The 23920-nt window shown below is 41.0% G+C and overlaps 1 protein-coding gene across 1 annotated transcript in view; it reads left to right on the top strand.

Annotated features, from left to right (window-relative positions):
• DNAH12 (dynein axonemal heavy chain 12) overlaps positions 1-23920 on the top strand; it is a gene marked incomplete at both ends in the record, with an annotated part of 220130 nt that overhangs the window by 148674 nt on the left and 47536 nt on the right. The window contains 10 exons of the mRNA XM_079795396.1: positions 2937-3070; positions 4764-4926; positions 5584-5664; positions 6476-6652; positions 11568-11699; positions 12845-12934; positions 13585-13725; positions 15851-16092; positions 20603-20750; positions 22730-22875. Of these exons, the coding sequence (XP_079651522.1) occupies positions 2937-3070; positions 4764-4926; positions 5584-5664; positions 6476-6652; positions 11568-11699; positions 12845-12934; positions 13585-13725; positions 15851-16092; positions 20603-20750; positions 22730-22875 (1454 nt within the window). The remainder of the gene's footprint in view (positions 1-2936; positions 3071-4763; positions 4927-5583; positions 5665-6475; positions 6653-11567; positions 11700-12844; positions 12935-13584; positions 13726-15850; positions 16093-20602; positions 20751-22729; positions 22876-23920) is intronic.

Raw genomic sequence — 23920 nt, 5'->3', positions numbered from 1 at the left:
AAAAAATTACAAGCATCTTGTTAAATCTAAGTGAAAGGAAATTTAGAAAATATCCTAATAAGCAAATGAAGATTAATTACTCATTTAACATAAGTAATTTCATCAAATAAATATTTCAAATATATATTGACAAGTTCTATTTTAGATATTAAAGATAACAGTGATGAGAAAAATGAAGTCCTTGCTTTTATGGATTTTACATTTTAATCAGAAGGGAGACAGAAAATCAAGAAATGAACAAATAATTATATATCAGATACTTTCAAGTGCTAAGAAAAATAAATTCAGGATAAGGGAAAGTGTAATGAAGGAAGGAATGAAGTTTTAGAAAAAATGCTCTGGGAAGACTTTGCTGATAAGTTGGCATTTGAACAGAGATGAGAAGGAGTGAACCAAAGGGAATCTTAGGTGAGGAGAGTCCTAGTTAAGAGTGAACAGAAGTTCAAAGGCCAGAGGCAGGGACATGCTTGACATAGTCCACGAAGAGCAAAGGAACCGTTTCATGGAGACAGGAAAGATTTGAAAAGAAGTAAATTTGTGAGAAAGAAAATAAAAGATTAGCTTTGGATATAATGTTAGGAATTGTGATGGGCTATTTGTAACAGAAACCCAAACTAAACACATAGAGTTCCCCTCTGATATAGAAAAAAAACTGAAGGTAAGCTGACTGGGGCTTTTGTGGCTCAACAAAGTCACCAGAATCCCAAGTTTTTCTGCTTTACTATCCTTAGCATGTAGTTTCCATCTTAAAGTCATCTTATGGTCCAAGGTGGATGTTGGAGCTCCAACTTTCACATCTTATGTTCCAGGCAAGAAGTAGAGTAATGGGAAATAAGGCAAAAAGGATGCATGCCACTTCGATGTAACCCTCTAAAGAACCTTTCCTGAAATCCCCACCTAACAACTGTGTATATGTCTTTATCCACTCTGAATTGCAAGGAAGTCTAGGAAATGTACTCTTAGCTGGGCATGTTACTGTCTAGAATATAATTGGAATCCTAAGGAAAAGGGGCTTATAGATATTAGGTGGGCAATTAGCTGCCTCTGCCACTGTCATACTAAGTTTGGGATGCCTATACACCCAAGTGGAAGAGTTAAGAAAGCAGTGAAGTATAGCTTTCATATGCAAAACTAGTGGCCCGGTGCATGAAATTTGTGCACATTAAAAGGGAATTAATTAGAGGAAATTTTACCTAATAATAGAGAAAAATGTAAATTGACCATACCTCCGCTAAGCCCACAGCCAATCAGAGTGAGTATGCAAATTAACCCAACAAAGATGGTGCTTAATTTGCATACATGCCTGGGTCCCAGGAACCTCCTTGGCACCCAGGTCACTCCCAGCCGGCCATCAGGCAGAGGCTTTAGGCTTGGGAAGGGGCCAAGCCTGCAATTGGAGGGGCGGGGAAGTCCCCTTCTCAAGCCTAAAGCCTGGGGCGGAGGCTTTAGGCTTGGGAAGGGGCCAAGCCTGCAATCGGAGGTGCCGGTGGGGGAACCCCTTCCCAAGCCTAAAGACTGGGGCGGAGGCTTTAGGCTTGGGAAGGGGCCGAGCCTGTGATCGGAGGAGCTTGGGGGGAACCCCTTCCCAAGCCTAAAGCCTGGGTGGAGGCTTTAGGCTTGGGCAGAGGCCAAGCCTGGGATCAGAGGGAAGGGGATAAAATCAATGAAAACATATCCTCAGGTAAGGATAAAAAGGAAAATAAAGAAAGAAATGTCATATCCTATGAAAGACACATCTTGAAAATGCTTAAAGAAAGTTGTCATTTTTTCATGGTGAAGGGACTGGAGTCTATGTTGATGAAAATACCTTGGCGGCTACGGTGACTGGCAGTGGCTGCAACAGCGGGGTGATGGGGCTGGCGCCTTCCCCTGATCAGCCCGGTCGCCTCCCGCAAAGGGAGGCCAGCCCAACAGGGAGCGGGCTTAAGCCATCAGTAGGACATCCCCTGAGGGCTCCCAGTATGTGAGAGGGGGCAGGCTGGGTTGAGGGACCCTCCCCAGTGCATAAATTTCATGCACCAGGCCCCTAGTATTTTAATGTTGCCATTTGCCCTTTCTCTATAATAGAAGTGTCAGAGATGAAAGAAAATTAGTAAAATGTATATGAAAATCTTCCTCCTGTCAAAGTCTGGGGTGTGCCACAGGACCCAGAGTCAAGGCACCGCCCACCCACGCACGCCTTGAAATCGCATGAGACCCAGACTCGGCCAGCCCCACCCCCCATTGGGTGAGATCCAGACCCAGCTGGCCTGTCCCCGTCAAGCCCCGCTGGGAAGGGGCACAGACTCAGGTCCCCCGTCAAGCCCTGCTGGGCGAGGGGTGCAGCCTCAAGTCTCCTGGCATCGAGGTGGGGGGCATGCCTTAGGTCTCCTGTCAAGCCCTGCTGGGCAAGGGGTACAGCCTCAGGTCCCCTGGCCTGGCACCGGGCAGGAGGGCATGGCCTGAGGTCCCCCGGTCCAGCACCGGGGCGGGGGCATGCCTTGAGGTCCCCTGTCAAGCCCCACCGGGCGAGGGGTGCGGCCAAGGTCCCCAGTCAAGCCCTGCTGGGCTGGGGGCACAGCCTCAGGTCCCCCACCCTGGCCTGGTGCCACACAGCCTCAGGTCCCTGCTGATTGCTCATTAAGGCTCTTACGGGAACCCTGCCTCCGCTGTGGGTGCAGCCATCTTGTGATGGCGTGAGGGTCAATTTGCATATTACCTCTTTATTATATAGGATATCATTGACCTTTCATGTTATCTTTAATTTTAGTTTATGAACATATTAATTAGATCTTTCATAGATTTACTTGTGACCTTAGTCCCCTAATCCTGTTTTCCCCATTAGGGTTTAATTTTCTCAACCCTAAATTATTCTCGTATAGAAAGGCATTTAATTTACATAGTTGGAGTAGGATATTCATCTTAAATTTTACAAGTTTTCTTTTTCTTATTTTTAGCCATGGCCCGAAGATGCCCTTGAGCTTGTAGCTGTGAAATTCTTAGAAACACTGGAGCTTACTGACGTTGAACGACGAGAGATAGTTCCAATCTGCAAACATTTTCACACTTCTATTATGGATCTTTCAGAAAGGTTAATGAATTTTTAAATTACAATAATGTCATATTTTGAAACATCTCTTTCTGTGAAAGTCCAAAATTTTAATAGGGTTTCTATGTTTTCTAGATCTCTCTGATTACTTAATTAGTAAAGACCCTCAGCTTGCAAGTAATAGAAAGCTACTTGATCTAGCTTTAACAAAAAAAGGGGAGTTTGCCGAAACCGGTTTGGCTCAGTGGATAGAGCGTCAGCCTGCGGACTCAAGGGTCCCAGGTTCGATTCCGGTCAAGGACATGTACCTTGGTTGCGGGCACATCCCCAGTAGGGGGTGTGCAAGAGGCAGCTGATCGATGTTTCTCTCTCATCGATGTTTCTAACTCTCTATCCCTCTCTCTTCTTCTCTGTAAAAAAATCAATAAAATATATTTTAAAAAAAGGGGGGGGGGACTTTATCATAAAGATACAGAGGTGTCTGACAAAGCTTAAGGGAAAGAATTCAGCTGGGTCTCAGAAGTGACTGGAAGCAGGAATTAGAAAGCCGTTCTAAAACCAGAACTGCCTTTTCTCTATTTCTCATTCCTGCTTTTGTCTGGGCATCTACTTACTTCTTTCTCTTTGTAGACTGAATTTTCTGCTTCTCAATTCTCAATTTACTTCTTGCAATTCCAGCTATAGGCAGAGACTGATTGCCTGTTTCCAACTCCCCGTTCCAAATTTGTTCCAAAATGTGATTAGCCTCATTTGTGTCCAGTGTCTAACTCTGGTCTGATCAGCTGTAGTTAGGATAGCAATTTTCACAGAACCAACATTTCTATGAAGCACTGAGTGGAAGTTCTCAGATAAAGGGAGCTGATTGGTAGGCTGTGGATACTTCAAAAGTGTCTGTTTTACCTCTGTTAATCTCTGAGATCTTCATTTCAAAGGTGCATAAGCCCAAGTGCTCATATCTCTATAGAATAGAGTATATTGCCTATCCAGGTAGCATGGTTGGCTTGGACAGTTGCATCAAGAAGAGGGCTCTAGTCTACATACTTGCCATGAAACATCATTGCTTTCATTGTTTCTCTTTGTATGTGTAGTAATCTCATACTTCTTGGCCATACCCCATTCAGCTGACAAGTGACATACTTGTGCAAAGAATGATGACTCATTCTTACTATCCTATTTGCAATCCCCTTTCCTACTATACTTACACAATATCTTGGGTCCCTTACAGGGTTAAGATCTTCATGGCTTATGAAACATGTAAAAAGGCCTATATCTTTCTTGCTTAGTTCACCTTTGATACAGATCTATTGATTTGTGCTTTTTAAATACATCATTGCTATTTGATATTTTGTAGATAAGAAATTGGAATGTGGTTATGTGTAGAATTCTAGAACTCAATTACTCAGCATCCTCTAAATAAAATTAACTTCGCCCAGCCTGTGTTGCTCAGTGGTTGAGCGTCAACCTAGGAACCAGGAGGTCATGATTCAATTCCCTGTCAAGGCACATGCCCAGGTTACAGGCTCAATCCCAGTAGGGGGTGTGCAGGAGGCAGTCAATTGATGATGTTTCTCTCTTCCTTCATCTCTCTAAAAATCAATAAAAACATATAAATTTTTTTTATTTTAAAAATTAACCTTTATTCTTAAATGCTTGTTGTTAATGCTATGTTGAATTTACTTCTTACTTTCTGAAGCCTATTACTTATATTAAGATATATGATCTGCCTCTCTTTTAGGTTCTTGCAGGAGTTAGGAAGACATAACTATGTTACTGCTACTTCTTATCTTGAACTTATTGCCTCATTTCGACAGCTTTTGACTCAGAAGCGACAAGCTGTTGTGGAAGCAAAACAAAGATATGTGAATGGGCTTGACCAGCTAGCTTTTGCTGAATCTCAGGTACATTTGACAGCTCAAAATGGTAATATATAATAGGAAATGTAAGAAATAATATGGGCCAGGCACTGTGTTATATGTTTCACATGTATTCCTTCAATTATCTCTCATGACAACTCCATGAGGTAAAAACTTTTATGATCTATATTTTACAGATGATTAAAGTGAGTTTTAGAGAAGTTTACTAAGTTACCCAGACCACACAGACTCAGATACATCTTGTTTTAGTCTTCATTTTTTTGGAATTTGGAGAGAATATAAGAAGTCTGGGTTGACTTTTTATTTTAATGGCTGGTAAAATAAAAGATTGGTGTTTTTTTAAAAAAATGAGTCAAGTACTTCTAATGCTTATTAGCATTATTTCAATGTAAGCAATAGTATAACAGGGATACTCCAAGCTGCCACCTTCTTTTCTATCTGCATTTCTTCTGTGGCAACTGCATTCTCCTGCTGCCCTGTCATATACTCAAGGAAGATAAAATATTTTGTAAAGGAAATTGACCACACTCTCATTATTTCTTTTATCATGTAAAGAACTGGAAGAAAAAGTTAATATTTTCTGGCCCTAATACTTTCTGATACATTTAAGTTTCAGTTTCCTATGTTTGGTTTCTGTAGTTATTGTAGCTATGAAAACTTAATGATGAATTGTCTATTTAGGTTGGTGAAATGAAATTGGAGCTTGTTCAATTACAGCCCAAATTGGAGGAAGCTAAAATTGAAAATGCACATATGATGCAGGTAGAGTATCGTGAATGTTTATTTTAATTGATGTCAGAAGACAATTGAAATATGTAAAATTAGCTTTGAAAATAAGCCTTAACACATTATTGTCTGTGTCCATAAGTTCTTTGGATAATCTCTTCTGGCCCCTTACCCCTTCCCTCTGAAATATAGTCAGTCTGTTGCATGCTTCAAAGTATCTGGGTCTATTTTGTTCTTCAGCTTATTTTGTTCATTAGATTCCACATATAAGTGAGATCATGTGGTACTTGTCTTTCTCTGACTGGCTTACTTCATTAGCATAATACTCTCCAGGTCCCTCCATGCTGTCTCAAAGAGTAAAAGATCCTTCTTTTTTACAGCTACAAATGTACCACAGTTTTGTTTGTTGTTGTTGTTGTTGTTGTTTTTATCCATTCATCTGCTGATGGGCACTTGGGCTGTTTCCAGATCTTAGCTATTCTAAATAACACTGAGGGGGCAGGAGAAGAATGAAGGGGGCCAATGGGGGAGGGAGGGGAACATCTGTAATACTTTTCAACAATAAGGATAAATTTTAACAAAGAAAATAAGCCTCAATTTTTGCCACTAGATCTTAGGGACTTTACCCTTTTCTCTTGATTGGCTATCTCTTCGGGTTTCTTTCATTCATTTTTTAAGGGAAGGGGGAAGCCCATTACCAAATTAGGTTACATGTATTTGCATTTCTCCTCATTTTATCTTGGGCTTTTCTACCTTTCAAAATTCCCTACTTTTCAAACATTCTTTTATCTCCAGAAGGGAGAAAGCAATAGAATGTTTGAGGAATTGTCTTTATTTTTTTCTTTAGGTTATTGAGATAGAGTCTGCACAAGTAGAAGCAAAAAGAAAGTTTGTGAAATTAGATGAAGAGATAGCCAGTGGAAAGGCTGAAGAAGCCCAGCTTCTGAAAAATGAGTGTGAAAGTGACTTAGCTGAGGCGATTCCAGCCTTGGAAGCAGCTCTTTCTGCACTGGATACACTAAAGGCAAGCTTTGGCATTAGTTACCTTATGTTTCACCAATAAAGTAAAATTGTGTACAGATACTTGGTTAATTAGGAGTAGTTTTATTTCAGTGGATGATATTATATTGTTTTTGTCCAATCAAATTGAATTTGACTTTTTTTTTAAGTCCTTACCTGAGGTTATGTTTTTACTGATTTTTAAAAAAAGAGATTGAGGAAGTGGGGGGTGGGGGGATAAGAGAAAGAGAGAGAGAGAGAGAGAGAGAGAGAGAGAGAGAGAGAGAGAGAGAGAGAAACAGAGAGATATGAGAGAGAAACATCTCAGTTGCCTCCCTTATGAGGCCTGACCAGGAATCGAACCCACAACCTTTTTGATGTATGGGACGACATTCCAAACAACTGAGCCACCCAACCAGGGCTGAAACTTGACTCTTAACAGCTCCTCTTTGATATATTATATTATTTTTTGCTTTTCATATATTATTTATAATTTTCATTCAGGATATTCCAATGAAAATGGAACAAACAGACTCCAAGAGGTCAAAGTAGTTCTGTACATGGACCAGAAGGCATATGTTAAACTAGAGGCCTGGTGCATGGATTCATGCAACTAGTGGGGTCCCTCAGCCTGGCTTGTGCCCTCTTGCAATCCAGGACCCCTCAGGGGATGTCGGATAGCCGGTTTCAGCCTGATCCCTGAAGGCTCATCAAGACAGGAGGGATCCCAATCCTGTGCATTGAGCGTCTTCCCCCTGGTGGTCAGTGCGTGTCATAGTGACGGGTCGACCGGTTGAACAATAGAATGGTCACTTAGGCTTTTATATATATAGATATATATGTAGATAATGTGGAGCTACCCTTCTGCAGCCTCCTGAACATGCATGTACAGAAGAACATAAAGATCTCCAATACAGATGTGGGTTGTATATGACTTCATATAGTATTTTTTTTTTCCAGTGATGAGAGAGAGAGAGACGTCAGTTTGTTCCATTTATTTATGTATTCACTGGTTGGTTCATGTATGTGCCCTGACTGGGGATTAAACCTACTACCTTGACTGGGGATCAAACCCACAACCTTGGCATGTGATGCTCTAACCAACTGAACTATCTGGCCAGAATTATATAAGACTTTAGGCAAGACCAGAACAACCTCATCAAAGGAAGCAAGAAAGATAGCTTATGTTGACTAGGGAGGCCCAGTGTAGTATAGTGGTTCAGTATATTCAGACCACTCTCTACCTTCTTTTTTTTTTCTAATTAAAAAATATTTTATGGAAGAATTAAAAAGATGCAATAGTGTCAGAGAAAAAGCCATGATCCCAGAAGCAGAATATTCTAACAACATAACTTGAAAGAAACTATGCTATAAAAACAGATTGTTGATTAACAGAAACTCATAACAAAACACAGAGAGCTATCACAATGGTGCTGTAATAACACTTGGCTGCTGAATTCTCTCAATACATTAAATATCTCCTCGGAGACCAAGTTACTTTAATTTTTCTTAAAAGACAATTTATTATAGCTTTGTTTTCTTCTCATGATGTCATAAAAATATATCCAATGAAGAAAAGAATGCAACTTCTAAATAACTTACATAAAATGGTACTAATGTGTGGCAACACTTTGGTTTAATACATTGGTTATTATTTAAACAGCACACAACAATCTATTGTTATGACAAATCCTTACCACAATGCGATATTCCATGTATCACATGTATCAAAACCCACTGTATGTCACTGTCATGGCATACATAAAATTAACAGCCTAAGGCTGTTAACAATTTAAATATTGATATGTTTTCAATTAAAAAGACAACATTTTCAGATCTAATACAAAAATCTATTTAAATTACTACTAGTCCTAGCTGGTTTGGCTCAGTGGATAGAGTGTCAGCCTGTGGACTGAAAGGTCCCAGGTTCGATTCTGGTCAAGGACACATGCCCGGGTTGCAGGCTCAATCCCCAGTAGGGGACATGCAGGAGGCAGCTGATCAATGTTTCTCTCTCATCATTGGTATTTCTATCTCTCTCTCTTTCTCTCTCCCTCTCTCTTCCTCTATGAAATCAATAAAAATTTTTAAAAAAGATAAATAACTACTTAAAAAAAAAAAACACTAACAACTTATGCTTCTGTTGGCCCAAAGCCAGAAAATGCTTGTATCCAATTAAAAAAAAAAAAGCAATTCTGCAATTTACAACTTAGACATTGCAAATTTTTTTAAAACTTTAGGCAGAGATTCAGGCCATTTATTCATTTAACCTTTGTAATCAATAGGAAAGAATAATGAAAGGATTTATGGTAAAAGTGTCTCTATTTTTGCTTTGCTTATATTAAAGAAATATTAAGGGCTGGGGATCGAACCTGCAACCCAGGTACATGCCCTTGACTGGGAATTGAACCCGCAACCCTCTGGTGTGGGATGACACTCTAACCACTCAACAACACCGGCTAGGGCTCTAAGTATTTGTTATGTAAATTAGTGAGAAAATCTAGACCTAATTGGCCTGCCCACAATCCATGAACCACTACCAATTTATAAAAATGTTTTCAATATCCATAGCAAATTAATACAAAGAATAATGTAGTGAGTAAAAACTAAATTTACTTACTTGCCTTCTTTTCTAATCAGTGCCCTAACTTTTATGTAAGAGACCTGACAAGATGATGAGTTCAACCTATGGGTAATTCAGCATCTCAGAGGATCAAATTCTGTCTGATGCCTTGTAGTTTTAAGATGTGAGATTATTATCATTTATTTTTATTGATTTAAGAGAGGAAGGGAGAGAGAGATAAAAACATCAATGATGAGAGAGAATCATTGATCAGCTGCCTCCTGCATGCCCCACACTGGGGATCAAGCCTGCAACCCAGGCATGTGCCTCAACTGGCTCATAGGTCGATGCTCACCACTGAGCTATGCCAGCCAGGCAAGACATGAGATTATTTCAGGGCATTTATAGAAATGCCCTAGTGCTCTCACTGTGCTGTGAGTCAGGAATTAAAAACCCTGAGCTTATTATTTTCTTCCTGTCTGCTCTTTGGAACATTAAAGGCCACATTCTACCCAGTGGTCTTTCTTCATTTTCTCCTTAGACGTTTATCATAGCAGTCAATTATTCTGACAAAGCCTTGTTTTTAATAAGCACTCCATTGTAGATGATCATGAGCATTAATCTAAGTAACTATTTTATCACTGTGTATCATGGACATTCAGTACTCCATTCTCTGAAACTCACAGGATTCTTAATGTCTTCAAATCCCTCCAGCTATTTCATTGTGAGTCTGTTGCTTTTACCATTGTTGGTGTCAAATACTGTATTTGATATGACTTAGGGTTCAGTTGCAGAGAAGAGAATTGACTCTATTTAGTATAAGCTGATAGTACTTTTTCGGGAATTTTACAAATGGATTACAGAATTGTTGGAAGAGCTGAAGAACAGATCATAGGCTGAGCTGTCAGGAATGATTCAAAGCCAAATTGCATAAATAGTCTACCAGAGGACCCTCTGAGTCAGAAGCTTGCAGAGCCTTCCAACAGAGCCACACCATCTCTACTATAATCCATGTGGGCAAAATAGATGTCTCACACTCTGCCCATCTCCCCACTTATTCATTGTGAGTTCTTTTATCATTCAAGTGATCTGATGGTGGAACCGAATGACCTCTCACAACTCTAGCTGCATGGGAAACTAAAATATATAGTTGTTAGCTTCCTAGCAATTATAAGAGAGGTCAGAGGATATTGGAGTGGATATTAAGTAAGTGAATCTATTGTGTCTGTCATAACAATATATACCTTTTTTAAAAATAAGTTTGGAATTGGGACCTATCTCTTCTTACATTTTTGGGGGAGGGGGTTAAAACTAATCCTATATAATAAAAGCCTAATATGCTAAGTGTCTGGTCATCCAATCATCTGTTCAACCAATCAAAGCATAATATGCTAATGGTATGCTAAGGCTGCTCAACTGCTCGCTATGATGTGCACTGACCACCATGGGGCAGACAGTCAACCAGTCGACCAGTTGCTATGACATGCACTGACCACCAGAGGGCAAACAGTTGACCAGTCACCATGACGTGCACTGACCATCAGGGGGCAGACACTCCAACAGGTAGGTTAGCTTGCTGCTGGGGTCCGGCCAATTGGGACTGAGCGAGATGGGCCGGACATGCCCTGGAGCCCTCCTGCAGTCCCTCCCCGGCTGGCCAACCTCCCGCATCCCTTCCCAGCCCTGATCGTGCAGCAGTGGGGTCCCTTGGCCTGGCCTGTGCCCTCTTGCAATCCGGGACCTTTCATGGGATGTTGAAGAGCTGGTTTTGGCCCAATCCTGCAGGCCAGGCTGAGGGACCCTGCTGGTGCACAAATTCATGCACCAGGCCTCTAGCATCTATAATAATAAAAGTGTAATATGCTAATTAGGCCAGATGACCTTCCTTACGAAGCCAGGGCTGCGAAGGAAGCCCGGGTCCCAGGTGCCTGCCAGCAGCCAGAGGGAAGTCCCGGTCCCAGGTGCCAGAGGGAAGCCGGTGCCGGCAGCCAGGAGAAGGAAGGCCTACTCTTGTACGATTTCATGCATTAGGCCTCTAATTACATATAAGAAAATATAGAGTTAAGTCTTTGTCTGAATTTGGGTTCTTTACCTGGCTTCCATGTATAGGCTTGGTGTGTGCTTATATACAAATTTTGTGTTTATGTGCAAAAATATATTTTCTGGAGGGTTTATAGCTGTCATAATATTCTCATAAGGATCTATGATCTTCCAGATGTTTGAGAACCATTGCTGTTAATCTGTGTTAATATTGTTTATTATAGTGATGCAAAGCAAAAAACAATTACAATTTCAAATGAAAATTGATGTTTTACTTTAAAAGCTTATTATTTAGAAATAAACTATTCTGAAGATATCCTGTTTTCTTTTGATTTAGCCAGCTGACATTACAATTGTGAAATCAATGAAGAATCCTCCATCTGGTGTTAAGCTAGTTATGGCTGCTATTTGTGTCATGAAAGATATAAAACCAGAAAAAATTACAGATCCTTCAGGAACTGGAGGAAAGGTAATAACTAGAAACAGATTTAAAACATGTGCATGAATGTACAGAATACTTTATAGCAACTACTGTCAAATTAAATGTCAATAGAACCTAGTCCAGGGAAAAAAAACATTGTCTTCCAGATTGAATGGATTCAGAATCAATTATGGAAAACACTATATTTATTCCAGAGCAAAACTAAGGTAGTATGGCATCAGAAAAATGTGGATCTAGTTGATTCCATCTCCTTTCCTGCCTATGCAGGGTTCCCTAATCTCATGGGGTTGGGATTGAATGAGCACTGGAATTCCTGAGCTTTTCCAGCCAGGATTCTCAAAAATCTGATATATAACCACATTGGTGTTGTTTCTGAGCATTCAAAATTCTGCTGTGTTACAGTCTAGAGAGGTTGTTAAAAGCATGTGCTCTGGGGCCAGAATGCCTGTCTTCAGGAATCCCAATCCCATTAGTAATGTGACCTTCAGCAAAATGCTTAATCTCTGTGAAACTATAAAAAGAGGGTTATCAAAAAATAAATAAATAAAAGGAAAAAAAGAGGGTTATCATAGTACTTGCCTCATAAAATTAATATGAGAATTAGATTAGTTAATACATATAAAGCTCTTATATATAAAGCTTCACAAACACTAAGCTCACAATACAAGTTAGCTTCTTATAGATCATTTTTTATTCAAGGCTATATCCCTTTAAAAAGGAAGGCATAGCATCCATCCTAAAGTAAAGTTATAGACTTATTTTCTTTTTAGGTTTTTATACTTAGGTTAGAATCCCTGAATTGGAGAATTGAGTTGTGTTTTGTTTTGTTTTTTGTCATTCTATCCTTCTTTGGAGATAATAAAGAAAATAAATAGGCTCTTACTTTACAAAGTTATTTTCATGTACAACAATCACATACCACGTATCATTTCTCTTTCAATGTTTAATTTTTGTAATAAATTTAATGTATAATCTCATGTTCATATTTTAAACATTTGATATATATAATATGATCTTGGGGAGAGGAGTCTTTTATTTCCAAGAAGACAAAAGTTAATATTTTCACAGTATATAGTTTTTCTGGAAAATATATCTTAAACTTCAAGAAGAAAAATCTTATAGCAAGCATCTTTAATTATATATTTAATAAGTTTGCAAAATTTTATTTATAGATATTTGATTACTGGGCACCTAGCAAAAAACTTCTGGGAGATATGAATTTCTTAAGAGATTTGAAAGAATATGACAAGGACAACATTCCAGTGAGTTTCATTGAATTTTTTGTTTTTTACTAAATGTAACTTTGCTGAGATGTATAAGATCTTTAATATTATGTGATACTATATAAAACATAAGGAGATATTCCATTTTGGATTAAAATAATAAATAAGGGGACATTGTATTTGTTACTATCCCATGAATTCTCATAATGCATAGACCCTCTCTTGTTTCCAACCACTGAAAGTCATTTAATAATTTACTGTTTTAGTGTAATATTGACATGAAAAAGTTATTTTAAGTGTCTTCTTATAATAATTTATTAATCAGATACACAAATTTATGTGAGATAAAGTATAAAGCATTCTTTTCCATCAGCACCCTTGTTTATTTATTAATGTTTAATTGTCCTTTCTTCTTTTCTTCATCTTTTCTTAATCCACAAAAGTCTTTTAATTTTTTTAGAAAAAATATTTTCCCTCAATATCTATAACAAGTTTGGATATTTTGCTCAAAAATGACTTATATTTCAACTATAATTATGCTTATTTTGAAATTATTTCGAAGTACTGACTGGTTTTTAAAGACAACATAACTTTTTTATACGAAAATTTTTTACTATGTGTGATTCTTTTTCACCTTATGATTGTGTGATATATGTTGAAACTTTAAGATCTAAATCTTTGTTTTGTAGGTGAATGTTATGCAGAAGATTCGTGGTGACTATTTAACAAACCCTGAGTTTGACCCCCCTAAGATTGCGAAGGCTTCTTCTGCAGCTGAGGGTCTGTGTAAATGGATCATGGCTATGGAAGTATATGACAGAGTTGCAAAGGTATTTTGAGGATCAACATATCCATTTTCTATTGAAATATTCCCAGAAATTAAAATCTATGCATGCATTTGCTATTTAAGACTTTCCTAAAAGTGCTACCAGAAAGAATTGTCCTGCTAAAGCATAGACATCAGACATCGAGTATCTAGTAGCTGAAGAGAATACTTTCATGTGACATACCCTGGATGGGGCTGTGTGCGTGCTGGTGCTGTGGGAGCAGGGATGACCACTGAAACTGGCCAGACTGACCTGTACCCATTGGGACCTGGGCCAAAAGAGAATTGGAGTTTAATGAAGGATGGGCATAAAAAAAGAAAAATCTAAAGCTTCAAGGGCAAAGTGACAGATTAAATAATTAATTCTAAGCGTTAGAAGTAAGAAGATCCAAGTAGGGTTAAGAGGCAGAGCATGGAAAGATCCCCTAAAGCAATGGCCTCCATTGATAGGAAACCTGTTATGGAGTAGCCCTTGGGGCCAACTTCCTGGGAGAGCAGAGAATGGTTTTAAGAGCATTTTGTAAATGTGGCTAGCAGAGGACCAGGAAAACACTGCAGCTTGCAGAATTCTACCCAGGGAAGCAGGAAATATAAATAAAAAGGCAGGTAAAAATACATGGTAGCATGTGTGTAGAACAAACTCAGAGTACAGAATGAGTGATCAGGCTGTAACAATTGGGTAGGTACTCCTAATAATGTTAGTTTCACAGGAGTAGACCTGTATACACCTGTTAAATAAATAAAATTAATTTTATCTGGGATGTTCTTCCATTGAGCCTCTTGTCCCTCCCCACAGTAGTCTCATACCAGGTCTGCAAGCTCTTAACCCACAAGACATGTAGAATCTTCTGGATCCTTTCCATTAAGCACAGAAGCCAGAGTATTCAGGTTCTTTCCTGACTTCCCAGTCTACCCCTCCACACTACCATTTTAATTCACTGTTAAAGGGAGGTATCCAGCAAGGTCTCCTCCAAAGTCAAAAGTAGAAAGCAGATTTTCCTACTTTCTATCTATTTATTTAACATGTCTCCTTCAAGATTTCAGCCAATAGAAGAGATAGTGGGACATTCAGTGTCTGCTAACTTGCCTCCCTTTTCCCTCTTTGCCTTCACATTTATTCATGGCAGAAGGCTTAGGTGTCCCTTATTTCAAATATACATACTCTCTTTGGTCATCTAAATTCTTCCTAACAATGGCTTATAATACACTCAAAGATAAAATTGCAAACTCTATTCTTTTTTTCTTTTTTCCAACCACAGTTTACATTCATTATGCACCAGTTTCAGATGTATAGCAAAGTGGCTGGAAAACTATGCTCTCCTCAGAGTGGTCCCTGGCTGCCCTAAGCACCCAGCTGGCCCCATACCCCGTTATCTCAACATTACTGAATATATTCTCCATGCTGCAATCCACATCTCTGTGGCTGTTTTGCAACCATCAATTTGTGCTGCTAAATCCCTTTACCTTTTCACCTCGTTTCCTGACCCTCCTCCCCTCTGTTCTCTGTTTCTATGAGTCTGTTTCTATTTTGCTTGGCAAACCCCTTTCTTGATATACTAATGAGCATAATAAAATTAGAACTTTTTTTCTCAACAAAAATGTGGGTTTTCAAGATTTGTTGAGGAAAATTCAGTTTTGGTAGTGAAATTGAACATCAAGGTCTCACCTGACTGAGAAATTCACAGACTTGGAAATGCAAAAATGAAAACCAACAACAAGAAAAAGCATATTCATGTATTTTAAACATTTATAATTCTATTACATATTTTTCTCTGTTTTTGGCAACTGTTCGCAACTTATTTAGAGACATTTTGGTATCTATTGTGTCATTTTTTTGCTACATATTGTGACATTTTGTTAGTTCAGAATAATTTATCTGTTTTACATATGACAGTGTACTAGTTCAGAATGATTTATATATTTTACAAAATATATAAAGATACTTTAATTATTTGTGTATAAAAAGATGTAAGATTTAAGGCAAAATGTTTATTTTATATGTTTTTTATTATAAGTAACAAGTGAATGTATAATAATACATGTTTTAAATTCATAATATCTATAAAGAATTATATAAATGTCAGTTTTACAGAGTATACATCACAGCTGCATATATTGTTCCCAAACAGGTAGTGGCTCCTAAGAAAGCCCGTTTAACAGAAGCTCAGAAGTCCTTAGCTGAGATCATGGAAATTTTGAATCAGAAGAGAGCAGAATTGGCAGAAGTTGAACATCATTTGGAAACCTTACAAAATATATTTTTTGAAAAAACTGAGGAAAAGGCTCGTTTACAAGATCAGGTGGAACTGTGTGCTAAGAAACTTGAAAGAGCCTCAAAACTAATTGGAGGACTGGGTGGAGAAAAATCAAGGTCATATTTCTGCTTATTTTAGCAACATATAAAAATATCAGGCTTGAATATCTGACTTTATTTGGATATTTATTATGATCATTGATTTTAAAATGGCTGGTTGAAAATGTGGGACATTCTACAAGGCACCTGGCCAAGGTTCTCCAAACAGAATATCAATGTCAAAAGACGTTGTTTGCAACTTGCTTTCAAATGTTTAACCCTTTGCACTTGCTTGCTTTTTTCTCGATTCCTTTATTCTACTCGGGATTTAATTTATTAAATATCCCAGATTTTACAAAGCGCGGCAGTAGAATAAAAAACTGGAGTTTCTTTTCATACAAACTTATTTATTTGGATTTTTTTATATTTCAAATTATTGATACATTCAAAGAGTAATTTTAATCTCGACATCCAAGTGCAAAAGGTTAAAAAGAGAAGCAAATAAGGGAAGTGATTATTTTTATTGATTTTAGAGAGAGGAAAGGAGAGAGAGAGAAACATCTATGTGAGAGAGAAACATTGACTTGTTGCATTCCACACATGCCCCAAGGTATGTGCCCTAACAGGAATCAAATCTACCACCTTTTGGTGTATGGGGTGATGCTCCAACCAACTGAGCCATACTGGCCAGGGCAGGAAATGGTAATTTTTAATCTAAATGGTGAATAGGTGTGTAATCACTGTACAGGTCTTTCTAGTTTTGCATATATGTTCAAAATTTTTCCTGATAAAATGTTGGGGGTGGGGAGTAATGGATATATGGCTCACTCTGTTGAAATTTATTTCAAAGAAGATATAACAGGCTTGATCTAACCATGCCAGTTAGTTTTATTCTAATTATTTATTTGTACTGGCCAGCCAGCTACCTCACTTATCCTATCTAACAAAGAGGGAATATGCTATTTGACCCTCATGCCATTGCAAAGATGGCGGCACCCACAGCCAATAAAGAGGGAATATGCTAATTGACTATCACACCCTCAAAGATGGCGGTGCCCACAGCCACAAGATGACGGTGCCCAGTCCCCTCAGCCCCGCCAGCACACCTGCCTCCGGAGTCCCCCAGTCCCCTCAGCCCCCTAGCTGCCCAGGGCTGGTCTGAGGTGCAGGCAAGCCTTGGATGGCAGCTGCCCAGCCGCCCAGGGCCTGCAGAGGCTTGCACTGCCAGCAGTGACAGCAGCAGAGGTGTGATGGGGGTGTAGCCATCCCCAATTGCCAGGTCGCCTCCCGCCCCTGAGGGCTCCCGGACTGTGAGAGGGGACAGGCCGGGCTGAGGGACCCCACCTCCAGTGCATGAATTAATTATGCATGTTAATTATATTTGTTGAATGAATAGCATGATAAAGTAATATGCCTTTGAGTTTGTAGTGCAGATTTGATGGTTTTGGAATGTTCTTTCATCACAAAGTTTTCATTAAATGGAAAAATATTATCCCTAGCAACAGTATATCAGCTTCTATACAACTTAAATATAATTTTGGGTAATGAATTGCAGATTAACAAAAAGTACTGAAACAATAAATACTGAAACCACTATGATACCATTGTAATTAGCTATCCTACCTAATAAAACTGTAATATGCAAATTGACCGCAACTTCGCTACGCCCAAGCCACACCCACCAGCCAAGCCAAGCCCATCAGCCAATCAGAGCAAGTATGCAAATAAACCCGACCAAGATGGCGGTTAATTTGCATACATAGGCGCCCTGAGCTGACCCCCTGCAACTGATTGCAGGGAGCTGGGGTCCACTCTGGCACCAGACCTAAAGCCTCCACCGGAAGCTTTTGGCCTGGAGCCGGAGCAGACACCCAGACCCCGCTTTCGATGGATGGTGGGCGTGGCGGACACCCAGCTCCTCGCTCTGATTGGATGGTGGGCATGGTGAGCAGACCCCCTGCCATCGAAAGCAGGGAGCTGGGTGTCCTCTCCGGCTCCAGGCCAAAAGCCTCCAGCGGAGGCTTTCGGTCTGGTGCCAGAGCGGACTCCAGCCTCCAGAGACTTTTGGCCTGGTGCACAAGCGGACCCCCTGCCATCGATCGCAGGGAGCTGGGGGTTTCTTCAGCCTGGTACACCAGCGGACCCCCTGCGATTGATCACCTAGGCAGGGAGCTGGGGGTCTGCTTTCAGCCTGGGCAGGAGCGGACCCCCTGCGATTGATTGTAGGGAGCTGGGGGTCCGCTCCTGTCCAAGAGGCTTTCAGTCTGGGCAGGCCTGGGCAGGGGCTGAGCCGGTGATCAGAGGGAGCTAGAGAGGTCTTCCCAGGCCTAAAGCTTCGGCCAGAGGCTTTAGGCCTCAGCAGGGACCAGCCCTTCATTGGTGTGAACTATAGAGGAAACACCTTTTCTGACTGCACATTGGCTAAGCTCCCTGTATGCCACTGGTAATATTCTTAGTAATCTTACCTTATAATAGACAAATATGCAAATTGACCGCACCTTCGCTACGCCCAAGCCACGCCCACCAACCAAGCCACGCCCACCAGGAAACCGTTGCAAGGACGCTGGGTGCGGCCGAGCCCAACGCCGGGAAAGCCGCCCGAGGCTTTCCCGGCCTTGGGCACCAGCGGGGAGCCTGCACGGATCGCAGGAAACCACTGGGGGTCGGCTCCTGCGTTCCATAGCAGGGATGTTGGGTGCGGCTGAGCCCAAGGCCACCGCCCGGGGCCAAGCCCCGACCCTGAAAGAAGGCAGAAGGCTGTGGCCACAGCCAAGGCCTGGGTCCCTGGTGCCGGCAGAAAACTGGTGCAGGCAGCCAGGTGAATGAAGGTCTATTGCATGAATCTTCGTGCAAACTGGCTACTAGTTGGGTAATAAGAATCCAAAAAGGTGATCTAGGGTTTTTCCACCACACTTCTGGAGAAAAAAATGAAGGTCCGCTGCTAGAAGGCTAAGAAATGTCATTTCCTGCCCTAGCCGGTTTGACTCAGTGGATAATGCCTCAGCTTGCAGACAGCAGGGTCTGGGTTTGATTCTGATCAAGGGCATGTACCTAGGTTGCAGGCTCCTCCCTGGCCGGGGCCCAGATCAGGGCTCATGCAGGAGGCAACCAATCAAAGTGTTTCTCTCTGTTTTTCCCTTTCTCTTCCACATTCTCTAAAAGTCAATGGAAACATATCCTCAGGTGAGGATAAAAAATAAATAAAGAAATCCATATCCTATGAAAGACACATCTTGAAAATGCCTAAAGAAAGTTGTCATTTTTTCTTGGTGAAGGGACTGGAGTCCGTGTTGATGAAAACACCTTGGTGGCTGCGGTGACTGACAGTGGCTGCAGCAGTGGGGTGATGGGGCTGGTGCCTTCCCCTGACCAGCTCGGTTGCCTCCCACAAAGGGAGACCAGACTGTGGCTTAGGTATGCTCCCTGTGGGGTGCGGGCCTAAGCCATCAGTAGGACATCCCCTGAGGGCTCCCAGTATGTGAGAGGGGGCAGGTTGGGCTGAGAGACCCCCAACCCCCAGTGCACGAATTTCGTGCACCGGGCCCCTAGTTTGTTAATAATAGGAAAGGAGCAAAGGGGAAAGCCGGACATTATGGGCATGTCATTTAGGCAGCTTCACCAGGAAGCTGCAACTTTGAACTCCCCAGGGAACCATCAGTATGTTCCCTGCAAAGCACTGGTGGAAGGGAACAGAACAAAAGGAAGATAGACACATACCCACTAAAGTTGGAGTGACCAGGGACTAGAGGAGGTGCCTGTCAGTAAAACCTAGGGACAGAGAAAGTTGGTCAGAATGGCATCATTGCTGCAAGCCCACAAAAATTTGGGAATACATAATCCCCTAAACAAAGGAATTCTCTCTCTTGTTGCACTTGACTCTTGGCTTGTGCTTCCTTTTGCTCCTTCTTCCTTGTATCCATCCTGTGGTCCACAGCCATGTGGACCTCATACATAATGGACTAATGGACTGCAGTGGGGAAACACAAGCTAAGCTAGCCTGATGCTGGATTTGATTCTGCTCCAATATGGAAAGGAAACTCTAGATATTGTCCCCAGCTACGCTTCTTCTATGACTGGACTAAGGAAAATGGGACTTTGGAAACTCAGGGATTTAATTCCACCAAATAAAAATCATTTGTTCTCCCATATGAATCTTAGAAATTTTTTTCTTGGAATATCGCAAGAAATCCAACCACACTAGCAACCGGAGAAGACCTCTCCTATCCTGTAACAATTAGACTAAATCATCCTGAAGAAAATGATTAGGCAAAACACTGGGAGCGGGGGGGTGGGGGGGGGGGGGATGGCGTTTGTTTTTGCTTATTCTGAAGGGCCAAATTCTGAAAACAATAACAACAGCACCTAATATTCTCATAGTGAAAGGTGGATTGTCATTTATTTAACATAGATATGTGTTAGAGCATGCTAGAGCTAAGAAGGGATCTAATCTCATTTTATAGGTAAGCAAGTGTCCAACATTTCATGGCTTTTTGTTATAGAATCTGGGCTAGAAGTTCCTTGCCCTTTCAAGTACTGTCTTCTATCATTCTCTATGGTGAGGCTATTTTACCTTTGGTTTATCTCACAGATGGTCTCAAGCTGCAGATGACCTCCAGATAGTCTATGAAAATTTGACTGGTGATGTCTTGGTATCAGCAGGAGTAATAGCCTACCTTGGTGCTTTTACTTCTGGCTTTCGACAAACATGTACAGAAGATTGGAGCATGTTGTGCAAGGTAATGATTTTATATTTTATAAGTTTCTTTTTAGATCACTCAAAGTATACATTGGGATATTTTTTGGGGAAAGATGATAATAAGGACAGAGAAGTGAGGAAATAACTGAAAATATAAAGTCTTTTTTTTTCCTTCTTGTTGAATCAGTAAAGTACTTCCATAGTATAACTTTCTCTTTTTTTTCTTTTTCTAATATATTTTATTTTTTACTTTCTCTTTACAATTTTTAAAATTGTTCAGTTACAGTTGATACTCAATATTACAACAGTTTCAAGTATACAGCAGAGTGGTTAGATACTTATATAACTTACAGATGATCCCCGCAATAAGTCTAGTACTCCCTTGACACTATACATGGTTATTACTATACTAGAGGCCCAATGCACGAAATTTGTGCAAGAGTAGGCCTTCCCAGCTGTGCTTCGATCCCTTGCAGCTATGGCAGCTGCCTCAATCCCTCCCTTGCAGCCACAGTGGCTGCCTTGATCCCTCCCTCGTAGCCGCGGCGGCTGTTCGATCTCACAGCTGCAGTCCCAGCTTCTTCCGGAAGGTCATACAGAAGGATGTCCAGAGAGTTGTTCTGCTGTTCAGCCGTTTGGTTGATTTGCATATTATGCTTTTATTATTATAGATTATTATAGATTATTATAGATTACTGACTATATTCCCTATGCTGTGCTTTATAGCCTCGAGATAGTACAACTTTGAATTCAGGTGTTTATTTTCTGTTCCTTAAAGTTATTAAATAACTAGAGGCCCAGTGCACGAAATTTGGGCAAGGGGAGGTGTGAGAGGGGACAGGCTGGGCTGGGGAGGGCAGTTATATGGATATATGGCTGTTTTTAAACATTTATAATTCTATTACATATTTTGAATATAAATTGACCCTTGTGAAGACCCTGCACCCTCTCCAATCTGGGATCCCTCTCACAATCCAGGACTGCTGGCTCCCAACCACTTGCTTGTCTGCCTGCCTGATTGCCCCTAACTGCTTCTTCCTGCCAGCCTGATCACCCCCTAACCACTCCCCTGCCAACCTGATCGATACCTAACTGCTCCTCTACCAGCCCGATTGCTCCTAACTCCCCTCCCCTGCTGGCCTGATCACCCCTAACTGCCCTCCCCTGCCAGCCTTGTCGCCCCTAACTGCCCTCCCCTGCAGGCCTGATCACCCCCAACTACCCTCCCCTGCTGGCCCAGTCACCCCTAACTGCCCTCCCTTGCAGGCCTGGTTGCTCCTAACTGCCCTCCCCTGCTGGCCTGGTCACCCCCAACTGCCCTCCCCTGAAGGCCTGATCACCCCCAACTACCCTCCCCTGCAGGCCTGGTCCCCCCCAAATGCTCTCCCCTGCAGGCCTGGTGCCCCCCAACTCCCCTGACCTGCAGGTCTGGTCACCTCTAACTGCCCTCCCCTGAAGGCCTGGTCTCCCCCAACTGCCCTCCCCTGAAGACCTGGTCCCTCCCAACTGCCCTCCTCTGTCGGCCCAGTCACCCCTAACTGCCCTCCCCTACTGGCCCGGTCACCCCTAACTGCCTCCCTTGCAGGCCTGGTTGCCCCTAACTGTCCTCCCCTGCAGGCCTGGTCCCCCCCAAATGCTCTCTCCTGCAGGCCTGGTGCCCCCCAACTGCCCTGCCCTGCAGGTCTGGTCACCCTTAACTGCCCTCCCCTGAAGGCCTGGTCCCTCCCAACTGCCCTCCTCTGTCTGCCCAGTCACCCATAACTGTCCTCCCCTGCTGGCCTGATCACCCACAACTGCCCTCCCCTGCTGGCCATCTTGTGGTGGCCATCTTGTGTCCACATGGGGGCAGCCATCTTTGACCACATGGGGGCAGCCATCTTGTGTGTTGGGGTGATGGTCAATTTGCATATTACTCTTTTATTAGATAGGATATCTAATGACAAATCAATATTTTAATTTTAAAAATATTTTGATCAACAAGAAGAAAGAAAATATCAGCTATTTGTTTATTTCTTACAGGAGAAAAAATTCCCATGTTCAGAGGAGTTCTCACTGAGTAAGACCCTGGGTGATCCAGTAAAAATTAGAGCTTGGAATATTGCTGGATTACCAACAGATACATTCTCCATAGATAATGGAGTGATTGTTAATAACTCCAGGCGTTGGTAAGGAACATAAAATATATTTATTTTTCAGTAATTTTATTTGAAAGTTGTTTTCAAACATAGAGAAAGGTTGCAAGGATTTTAAAATACCACTTCCTAGATCCTAAATTAACATTTCATTTTTTCTTGTTGTTTTATCAAATATTTATCCATCCCTCTATCCATTTGTCAAATCATACTTTTTTATGTGTTTCAACATAAGTTGAAGACCTGGATGTACTTTCCCTAATACTTCATCCATGTATATCATTAACTAAAGTTCAGTATACTTTTTCTTTTGAGGTAAAATTAGCATTACATGTAATACATAAAATTGAAGAACACCATTCCATGAATTCTTTAAAAAAAGATTATTTTCCACCATTGATTACTTTTGACTGTTCTAGAACTTCATATAAACAAATCATACTGTACATACTCTTTTGTGCAAGGTTTCTTCTACACACTATGATATTCCTATTTTTTGTTGCTGAGTGGTTTTCATTGTATGAATATATCATGGGTTATGCATTCTCCTGTTGATGGACACCTGGGCTATTTCTAGTTTTTGGCTATTCAGTGTATTCATTTTAACTAGGTATTTCTTTTTTTATGATAATATTTTCTTTTGCTTTATTTATTTATTTATTTTTAATTTCTTTATTGATTATGGTATTACATAATTGTCCTCATCCCCCTATTCCCATCCCAAACCCCTCCCCACGTATGCCCCCACCCCGCTGTTGTCCATGACCACTGGTTAGGCTTATATGCATGCATACAAGTCCTTTGATTGATCTTTCCCCCTTCCCCCCACCCTCCCCTGCCTTCCCTCTGAGGTTTGACAGTCTGATCGATGCTTCCCTGTCACCGGGTCTGTTTTTGTTCTTCAGTCTATGTTGTTCATTATTTCCCTTAGATGCATGAGATCATATGATACAAGAAATACACTTATAAGAACCGAAAATGAGACAAGCCATAATGGTTATGCTGAGAGGCAGATGAATCAGTTTGTAGTTAGTTTCTTTCTTGGACAACAGTTCTGTTGAGTCCCAATTTCAATATT

Source organism: Cnephaeus nilssonii (assembly GCF_951640355.1).
Source record: "Cnephaeus nilssonii genome assembly, chromosome: 17".
Lineage (NCBI taxonomy): Eukaryota > Metazoa > Chordata > Mammalia > Chiroptera > Vespertilionidae > Cnephaeus > Cnephaeus nilssonii.
Note: the sequence above shows the minus strand (reverse complement) of the source record. Positions and strands in the feature narration are given on the sequence as shown.